General features: G+C 35.9%; 1 protein-coding gene and 1 pseudogene across 1 annotated transcript; one reads left to right on the top strand and one right to left on the bottom strand.

Moving 5' to 3' along the window:
• Window positions 1–1,931: 1,931 nt before the first annotated feature.
• LOC114735262 (tropinone reductase-like 3) lies at window positions 1,932–4,397 on the top strand (annotated as a pseudogene).
• A 1,379-nt stretch (window positions 4,398–5,776) lies between these two features.
• LOC114735257 (uncharacterized membrane protein At1g16860-like) lies at window positions 5,777–10,484 on the bottom strand. The gene is made up of 4 exons (XM_028922941.1): window positions 9,678–10,484; window positions 8,058–8,213; window positions 6,658–6,869; window positions 5,777–6,298 (listed from the first exon to the last, which is right to left on the bottom strand). Exons 1-4 carry the CDS (start codon window positions 10,413–10,415, stop codon window positions 6,106–6,108), a joined length of 1,299 nt encoding a protein of 432 aa, XP_028778774.1. The 5' UTR covers window positions 10,416–10,484; the 3' UTR covers window positions 5,777–6,105.
• Between the last annotated feature and the right edge of the window lie 437 nt (window positions 10,485–10,921).

Below are 10,921 nucleotides of genomic sequence, written 5' to 3'. Positions count from 1 at the left end.
AAGGTGATGAAGAGCTACTTGGTCCAGAAGTACTATATCTTAGTGTAATTGGAGCACTAATGTATTTTGCTAATCATACGCGACCTGATATATCATTTGCAGTCAACTTGCTAGCAAGATATAGTTCTTCACCAACACGAAGGTATTAGAATGGAATTAAACACATCCTTCCTTATCTTAAGGGTGCAATAGACATGGGATTATTTTATTCGAATGCATTCAAGATTTTAGCCTGACCTATATGTTGGTAAATCACAAACTGGCTATCTATTCACACGTGGTGGTACAGCCATTTCATAGCGATCTATGAAACAGACTATATCTGTCACATCATCTAACTAGGCAGAGATTCTAGCAATGCATGAAGCAAGTCGGGAATGTGTATGGTTAAGGTCCTTACTATATCACATACGAACTGTTTTTGGCTTGTCTTCTGGTAAAATGATCCCAACAACACTATATAAAAAAATACTGCATGTATTACCTAACTAAAAGAAAGGTACATCAAAGGAGATAGAATAAAGCATATCTCCCCAAAATTCTTCTTCACTCGTGACCTTCAAAAGGATGTGTGAAATCAATATCCAGCAAATTCGTTCCAGTGAAAATTTAGCAGACTTATTCACCAAATCACTTCCAGCCACCACATTCGAGAGACTTGTTCATGACATTGGGCTTCGCAAACTCAGAAATATCAACTGACATTGTCAAGAGAGGAAGTAAATGCATGCTGTACTCGTTTTTTCCGTGTCTATGGTTTTTCCCATTGGGTTTTCCTAGTAAAGTTTTTAACGAGGCAGCACTATAAAATATATCCATAAATGTTACACTCTTTTCTTCTACTAGGTTTGTCCCATAGGATTTTCTTAGTAGAAGTTTTTTTAATTAGGCACATATTTAGTTATACATCCAAGGGGGAGTGTTATGAATATAATATCTTTATAGATATCCATATATCTATCATTATCTCCCTTATCTCCTAATATCTTCAATATCTTCTATTATCCCTATTATCTGCAATTGTCTTTTATTATTATGTTATCTATAGATTCTATCAAAGATATAAAACTGTGCCTATAAATAGAGGTCATGTATAATGTATTGAGTACACTTGAATGGAATGAGAAATACTCCCTCTTATTAATCTTCTTTTCCTCTCTACTATTCTTTTTTATTCATAACAGAAGTTATATTTTGAATAGAAACCAAAACATGATTTTAAAAGTGATTTTATAATAATAATAAAAATATGTGCCACAAATTGTCTCAATTTACGTAAAAATACTTTTTAAAAAGTACTTTCATGACAAACCAAACACTAGTATGAACATCAATTTATTTATCTATAATCATTTTTTCTAAATTAATTTATCTAACTGATAAATGATAAATAATTTTGTTGGCAAATATATATAATTTGATATTATACAAGATTATTTTTAAAAATAGAAAAAAAAATTAAAAAATATCTATTAAATTTCAATAATAAATAGGCGATTTTGATATATTTTAATATGTTAAAACCATTATAAGAGTAGTCATAATTAATTAATTATTACAAGAATAATAAACATAACACATTTTTTTTTTTAAAATTCAACAGTTATTTTTTTATTTTTTCCTAAAACAATCATATTATATTTGTTATAATTAATTAATTTTTATTTATTCAAATTAATTAAATAGCTAATCCAACAAAATGATTGTGACCTATGCATACAAAATCGAATATACCGAGGAGGTTCGTGTGATTTGGATAATATCGAAAATTACAATAATTTAGAGGCGGGGCTTTGTTTTCTGTTGCGAAATTACGAAATACGAACCCCAAAAATTGCAATGTAATAGAAACTCACAAGTGAGTCAAATTTATAGACAAAAAGGCGGCTCATCGGACTACTACGAAAGTCATAGCCCCAGAAGAAATAGAAATGGACAAGTCGAAGATCGGTAAGAGATTTCAGGGTAAGGTCGCCATTGTTACTGCTTCTACTCAGGGCATCGGTTTCGCTATAGCCCAAAGGCTTGGCCTCGAGGGTGCGTCTGTTGTCATCTCATCTCGTAAACAGGTTCGTCGTTTCTTTCCTTTTTAGCATAAAATCTTAAAAAATTGTTGCGATTTCAATCATGTTTCTGCTTCCTAAGTTTTCTTAATTTGTTTGCATTCTTTGTCTCAATTGCAGTCCTGATTGATCTCTGTGAAGTTGCATAAAATAATATGTATTATTTTACCACCTGAGAACATTGCAGCTTGCTATAGATGTTGTGTTCTGTATTAAATACTGGTATTGATATGTTAATTAAGGCTATATGATGGAGGAAATAAGAGGAAAAACGGATTTCTGCTTCGTGGGTTTAATTGATAGAATACTAATCATTGGTTTGGATTTTTTCTGCAAAACTGAAATGATTTTAGATCAATTTTTGCTTTCCTCACTTTGGGAAATAGTACTGAATGAATACCCTGTATACCAGGTATTATTAGACCGGAGGTCAACTTCTTTACCCGATTACTCCGTCTGGAAATTTGCAAGGACTCAAATCTGCTAAGCTCACCCGTAAAAATTCCACATTTCATTTCCTATGAAGAACTTGATAAGAACTTTCTTGAAAGTTTTCTCGGATTTGCTCTATAGTATATCTACTGTAATTGTGAACTTTCTTAATTGTACATCTTTCCGTAGATAGAAAAGCCAATCTCTTATTGTGTTTACACTTCAAAGGATCATTAAATTGTCCTGTAATGCTTCTACAGTGATGTTCATATTGCTGAAACTATTTTCTCTTTGGTTTAATGACCACAGAAAATGTAGATGACGCTGCTGAGAAGCTCAGAGCTCAAGGAATTGAAGTATTGGCTCTTGTTTGTCATGTCTCAAATTCACAACAAAGGAAGAATTTGATAGACAAAACGTACAGGTAATTATTCCTTCAATAGCTAACTGATAAATGCAAAATTCGTTCACTAATAAATTTTATAAAGTTGAAGTCTTGAAATGACATCAATCCTGCTACTCTAAGTTAGTTAATATTTTATATTTGATACTGCTATAAGCAGATTCGTCAGTGTATTACTACAAGTAGGCACTGATCAACATTTTACAGAAGAGTTAATCTGATCAGATTTTGTTGTTGTATTTGTTTCTAATTTGTATGGACATATTCTCCCTGGTGTTTATTCTCTGATGCCTTTTACTATCTCTTCACAATATCTTTATCTGCTGATTGGACTGACAGTTATTTTATGTTTCTCAAAGTGCATCTAATTTGTAATCTCCTTATTAATCAATCATCATAAATGCTTGTGTTCCATTCTAAGGTGTGGTTAAGCGTTCTGGTTTTTTACAGAAATATGGAAGATAGATGTTATTGTGTCCAATGCTGCTACAAATCCCTCTGTTGATAACTTACTGCAAACCCCGGACTCCATCCTTGACAAACAGTGGGAAGTAAATGTCAAAGCCTCTATAATTCTTCTGAAGGTAATTTCAGTGACAGAGGGCCAAAACCAACTGTGAAAGAAATAAAAATCTGCTTTAGCATAATCCCTTTTGCCACCACTTTGTGAATTTTTTTTTTTTTTTTGGCTTTTGAATCGTTCAGTGTGTTTTCTGCTTTGCGTTTTTTGCAGGATGCAGTTCCTTACTTGCAGAAGGGTTCTTCTGTTGTTCTTATTTCCTCTATAGCTGGTTTTAACCCGCCAGCTGCAATGGCTATGTATGGAGTGACCAAAACGGCCCTTTTTGGACTTACTAAAGTTGGTACTACTTCGGCTGCCACCTGTTTCATCAATATTTTGATAAATTGAGATTTTTTTTTTTTTAAATTTTATATGTTTTTTTAACTCATTGCTTAGGCTCTGGCAGCTGAGATGGCCCCAAGTACTCGTGTTAATTGTGTTGCTCCTGGTTTTGTGCCAACTCCATTTTGCTTCCTTCCTTACCAATAATGAAGCTGTGGTGTATTTTGAACCACCCCACCCCCCCCCCCCCCCAAAAAAAAAGTAAAAAATAATGGAAATTGCACAAGAATTGATATATGTCATATCTGTCTCTATTATCATTAGTTTACAGTAATTATCTTTTATTTACATTTTTTCATCTGAAGGCATAAAAAAAGACACATCTAAAATATCAGTTTTTCCATTGCATTCACTTGTTCTATTTCGTTCCATTCTATGTACGAAACCAGCTCTAAATAGCTTCATCCTCTTGTTCCAAGTCTCCTTATCTGTTATTTATCATATGATGCGACTGTGTGCCACTGCAGAGGAACGAACTTGAAGGGAAGACATTGTTGAAAAGGCTTGGGACAATCGAAGACATGGCAGCCGCCACCCCGCTTCTTGCGTCAGATGATGCAGCTTATATAACACAGGAGAAACTCTGGTGGTTGCCGAGGATCTCCCTCCAGGCTTTAGCTTCAATTTGTTGTCACGATGTGCTTCTGTGGTTGGGTTAGTACAAGACTGGTCTCATGCCCTTTTTGTTAAATAATGAAATTATAGCTGCAAAAAAGAAATAATGATGAATATTTTCATTTACTTTTAGTTATGCACATTCTGTTGGAATAATAACTATAGGTGGGGTATGAAGTGGTATAGACACTTTAGTTCGTGATATGGAATTCATTATGCAATCAAGCAACCTAAACCTCAAATATTAGACCATGCTTGTACGCAGTGCCCAGTGGCCTAGTTCCACAGTGTCATCAAGATCCTCCCCTCGTTAGCTCAAACTACATGGGCCTAAGCCTAGTCTGCAAGGCTTTTATATAGGCATGAGCTTAAACCTGTTAAAAGCCAGTGAAAATCTGACAGCTTATATTTATTTTAGTTTCGGTTCTGGAAAATAAAGACTAAAGGCATTGGGCTTTCCAATAGACGACAAAACAATGCTTGAGCTCTCCATTTACAGACCCTTAATGTGGGACTTTAACTCAAATCCCCTTCGCTGCAAAAACACCAGAGAGAGCAAAGCACAATTCTTCGTGGGGACGGCTTTCTGCGTCATTTTCACATCTTTGGGGCGGCTACTTTTCTACGGCCTTCATTTTAGAGTTAATCTTGTGGTTCAATCAAGATCCCTTGATGATGAATAGTGTAGAGTGTTGTGCTCGTTTGCTGCATAAAATTAAAATTGAATATTGTGGAATTAAAAAACCTATTGGGAATAAACTGTTCTTTTATCTTTGTGCTGAAAAAAGTAATATAAATAAAACTAATAATAATTAAAATTACGAGTTAGCATAACACAGCAGAAGTGGTAAATTTCACATGCTGCAAATTGAAATTTTCACGGGATTTGGTTGAGAATGAGTTAAATAGTGTTAAGATGTCTCCTTTTGGGTTTTTGATAAAACCAGACTTGAAAGAGTGTTTAGTGTGCGCGCGCGCGCGCGTGCATAAAAAGAAGAAAAATAGTTTCATATCGGAAGGTAATGTCACATCTGCTGAACTATATTTTCAGTCCGAAAATAACAGTTAACCTGTATCAGTCTCCCCAAAATCTAATAAAACAGACGACCCAGGCAAAATGTATATTTTCTGCAGAGAGATGTTTTGAAAGCAATTCAAATTGAAAATTCAGGCAAAAAAAAAAACATTCAAATTGCATTTTTGAGAGTAATAAGAAGCGAGCAAGCAAGATCAGAAAATGAATGCAAAGTGAAGGCAATAAAAAGCCCGATCCAAGACTTTCCACTTATTGTAGTGGCATTCTACCAGCATATGAAACTCAATTTTTTACAGATACTATCAAATTGCGTTCTACCCATATATTCGCATTAATATCAGCCATCATGAAACAATTTCATATTAAACGACAAAACTCCTTAACTGCTAGAATCAGCTGAAACGAAAGAATATTATGTTTGCCTATTTACATAATAAAAATCATAGGAAAGAGGAAACTGCGTGGCTATAGGACATTTTCTAGCTTCCTTCATAGTCAGAATCGATGGATCTCCATATTTATATGGACATCATATTAATCATGAACAAGATCATATCCTCGTTATCATCATATTCTGCTTAGCATCTTCTAATCTGATAAATCTCCAGATTCTTGAACCTGATTTTCCGTGCAAAGACTCGGAGGAGGTGTTCTACACAGGAATCACATCAGCATCCTGATTATCCTCACATAACAAAATAAGGCCTTCTACATACATTGGAAGGAGGCATCGCTTCCATTGACAATCTACTGATACAGGTCCGGTAGAGGGAACAATCATGAGCATATTATCTTGTCGGCGGACCACTCCCATCACGCTTACGGTGCTCCCTTCTTTTATGTACCTGGGTATTCCCGATATTTACTTGTTATGTAATGCAAAAATCCTATCAAGCATAAACAAGAGCAAGTGCATGTAATGATAAGACGTAAATCCCATGCTTAACCACATTTTCTTGCATCACTATCCCTCCAAAAAAGCATATAAATGGAGAAGATTCAAATTAGAGTGTGCTGTTTTTTTTTTTGGGTTTTTTTTGGGGGGGGGGGGGGATCGTGTATGTGACTCACCTATTTTCTCTTCAGAAGAATATATTCACAAGCAATTACACTCGATAATGATGTCATCCGAATAATGCACCGGGAAATTGAAAGAAGAAATGCAACTTGAAAGGAATGTAAGTCAAAATAATGCATCGCATACCCTTCCTTCAGGCGCATTATACGGTCATCACTAGAGAGTTTACGGTCTGCAAGCCAGCCTAAGAAATTTTGAGACAACTCTCTGTTTTCCTTGTTTACATCGACTACAGTAGCTGGCTTCACAAAAGGAGCAACCTTAACACCATTGCCTGCTTTCACTAAAGCTCGTAACCCAGACTGAAAGTCTGATATGTAAAAGTCTGCTACATATTTCTGTCCACAGTAAACAAAAAAATTGTTGACAATGAAGAAAGATGAAAGCAATGCAGAACATGGGAAGATGATATTGAGGCTATAAACAATCATCATGCAATTACAGAGGGCAAAGTAATTCCGATATGTTCACCAAGTTGATAAGATCTGCCCACTGATTCACTAACCGAAGAAGTACAATGCATTGATAATCATAGCAGGGATGAATCGTGACAGAAGCTCAAAATCTTAAGCAGGCAAAGACGCTCCAAATGATGGATAATGCTCCAATCTTGATGACGATAATTGTATTTCTGGTTCCTAGTGTTGATTGTTTCATATCTTACTGACCATCCCAGAAGATATTTCAATCAGTATTACTAACATAATGGCTAAATAATTATAAGAATTGTAAATCAATACACCAGATCACTTTCCATAATTTGACAACAACGTATAGACTAAATAAGGTTAACTGACACAGGACGCCATTTGAGACTTAAACTCAGGACATATTTGATCCATTGCTTTACTGGGACGGGTTAGAAACTTTTTTTCTGGAATGAAGGAAAAAAGGTTTGGCATTAGATTAGTAAGAACTACAGTGAAATTGTCAAAGCAATAAACTACTATTAAGTTCCACCATTAGCTTTTAAACAAGATGGGGGGCAAGGACATTAACGAAATCACGGAAATCAATACGCAGGCTTGCTAGCGGGTATAAAGTCTATCTAATAATCAAGGGGAATCGAACAAAGCCTTAATTCTAAATTCTACTTAATTTTATTGGGCTGTGTAACTGTATGATTTTAACAATCATGTTATTCCTTCATCATCTCACTATTGTACCTTTAATTTTGTTAAGCTCTTCAACAATCATCTTTCATACAATTATCTCAGTCCTCATCAGCTTTTTGGTTTCAGGCAATCTTCAAAATCCGTGGACACTCAGGGTGTAACTGGTTAAAGCAATGAAAAGACAATACATTTCCATTGCACCATAGACACGTAATGTCAATTATTAGCAACTTTACCCTATAAATTTAGGGACATTTATCTCTCAGGTAACTATTTTTCCGGTTTCATTCTTCTTTCCATTTTATTGCATTCTACATACCATATGGATTTGATAGAATCAATGAAGTAAAGGGCCTGTTCATAGGATTATCAGCGAGATAAATATTTGATACATTAGTTCAAAGAACTAACCTCAGAATACTTAGAACCCCAGGAGAAGCATCGATGATTATCATTTGCTGATTTACCACCCCATCCTTTATACTCATATAGTTCTGCGGAAACATATACACATCTAGGTACTCTCTGATATGAGGATTCCAAAGGAATACTGCCACAGGTCACAATCTATAGGAAGAGAGAGGATACATCATCAGTCTGACTAAATATTCACAGTGGGATCCCAATGATTTATTCACTGGAGTTATCACCAAATTATATCAACGAAGACTGTTCTATCACAGAAAAATTGCAAACGCAATTCAAATGTATTTCTGAAAAATGAGCAAACGGACAAACACTGCATGTATCTTTGTCACATAATCGACTTTACACAAAATGGTATTGTTAATTGCCTTACAGTGTGAACATAAAGAAAGGAACAAAGCCTATTTGTTTGGCATGAAAAATGAAATGAGATTAAGAGAAGAAATGCAATGGAATTTTTTTCTTAAAAAAAAGGGTAATTTTACATGAGAAATGACCCTTGTAACTCTGAAAAAATGTAGCAGCAGGAGACAATTATTTTTCAGTGATAACAAAATCAAACATAATAAATGTTACCGAAAAATCATTATAATAAAGATTATGTCGCAACTATGCATTGCACGGATTCTGAGTGTCAAAAGCAGCTTTTGGTGCATCCTCTCACATTTGCAATAATCAGGGTCCCTCTTTAGCATTATGTTTTTATAAATTATTTGTGAGGTGTTGTTAATGAAATAATGTAGAAAGCAAGCACCAAAAGCTGTATTAAACATCCAAAATTCATGCCTTGACCAGAGCACATGCCTGCTCAGTAAGTAATACCAATTAAAAGAGTAACATGAAAAACCTAAAATATCCCCGATGACCAGGACATATTTTTCTGTGCAGCCTGATAAAGGCATTCATTTAAATAGGACATTATAGTATTGCCAAAACTTGCATTGAGCAACGAGACAATGAGAGACAGTGAAGCAGAAAACAAGGTGCTCTGACAAGCAAATTCTGTGGCTTTCGCTTGTGAAAATACGACTTCACAAAACAAGACAATGCATTATGAATTGGGAAGCAAGAAGGAAAGACAAGGATTCCATTTCAGATTATCATGGTAGCCAAAATTTTATTATTTTTTGGGGACAATAAGTATTCTAAACAATCAGCTTACTAAGCTATACCCTTTCTGCCCTTCATTTAATACCGTAACGCATGGTCCCTGATCCCATCATTAGAAAAATTACCATTTTTACAAGCTAAATTAGTGAGACAGTTATGCTTCAATACAAGATATAATCACGAAAGAGGGAGTCACAATCACTAAGTAACTCTATTCGTCATGTACAATCAACTCCATACCTAACAAATAGTTTTTATTTTTAATTTAAAAAAGAAATATTTATTAAAAGGACAACGATCAGCATTAATCATTGTATGGACTCGATAAAATAAGTAAATAGGCAGTTGAAACAAAGCCATGACTTCAAATGCATAATTAATTACGAATATCATTCTCTCGCATTAACGATTCACAGATCGAAGGAAAACATTAACTACTCGGCGACAATTAAATTCTTAAGATTATGATAGAAAATAATAGGACTGAGACATTACCCCGGTAACCTTGACGTACTGTCCATCGATGGCGCCTCGGAGTTCAGCATCTGGGAAGCTCTTCACAAACCCTAATAGACCTCTTCTTTTCCACGCGAAGTTCCAAATAACAAAAAGCATTACAGGCATAATAATTGCCGCTACAGCCACCAGAACCACCGCTTTCTTCATTGCGACCATCAGAAACACCCCAACTAGCACGCTCATTGCTACAATTACTAACAAAACCCATACCACCGCCTTCGACGCTCTAAACCCAACCTTCACTTCCTCGTCCTTCAAACTTGTAACGGCTGAGCCGTAAACAGTCTTCCCAATTGAACCAGCTTGCTCCAGCGGACCCGACCTCCTTCCCCCACCTCCCGACGATCCAATCGGCCCGGATCCTATTGGACCCGACGTGATAAGTCCCGTAGGCTGCAGGGACAACGGGCCGGACGATTGCTTCTTTATCATCGGACCCGACCCACGGCGTCTCCCCGGGGCACCACCAGAATCAGTTCCGGAGCGCGCTGCTCCACTACCGTGCAAGGATTTAGACGAAGAAGAAGCATTCAAAGATGGATCAGCGAGTGGAATATCGAACATTTTCCCAAGCTCACCGGATTTCTTGATGTCGCCGCCGGTATAGGGGACGGCGCGCGACGCCATTGTTGGCTGTCGCTCCTTGAGCTGCTCCGGTGGACCCGAAACGTAGAGGCCACCGCTAAGCTTATGCGAAGGGATTCGAGTCGCCATTAGAGAGGGACAAGCACTAGTAACAGTGCCACAGTGCAGAGCTTCTTGCTCTACTCTCGTCTGTGGTTCTTTCAGTGAGGGGAGGGAAGAAGGTGGGCGTGCCTGAGCAATGGGTTATATTGAAATGGCGAAAATGGGTCTCAGCTTTATTACAATGACACCTATATCCTCCCCAAATCTCAGTGCCGACGGTGAAGGGTTGGCACAAATTTTGTCTTTTAACAGATTTTAATTTTATATTAATATTATTTATTTATGACCGATATGTTAGTATGTTACTATCTTTCTTTCCATTCTTGTAGAAAGATCTTTGACCTTCGTAATTCAAATCAAATCCCCAACTTGCTTCATATCCTTTAGATATTTTCTTCCTAACTTGATTCTAATTAATAATTAAGAAATTTCCCTAATAAAATTTTGGTCTATTCATCCCATAAAACTTATTTACTATATTTATTTTTATATACTTACAGAAAAATATCAATCAATATGTATATAATTGGGAT

Source organism: Neltuma alba, unplaced genomic scaffold (assembly GCF_004799145.2).
Source record: "Neltuma alba isolate B1F8T4 unplaced genomic scaffold, ASM479914v2 tig00013194_pilon, whole genome shotgun sequence".
Taxonomy (NCBI): domain Eukaryota; kingdom Viridiplantae; phylum Streptophyta; class Magnoliopsida; order Fabales; family Fabaceae; genus Neltuma; species Neltuma alba.
This window is presented reverse-complemented; position numbering and strand designations above follow the sequence as displayed.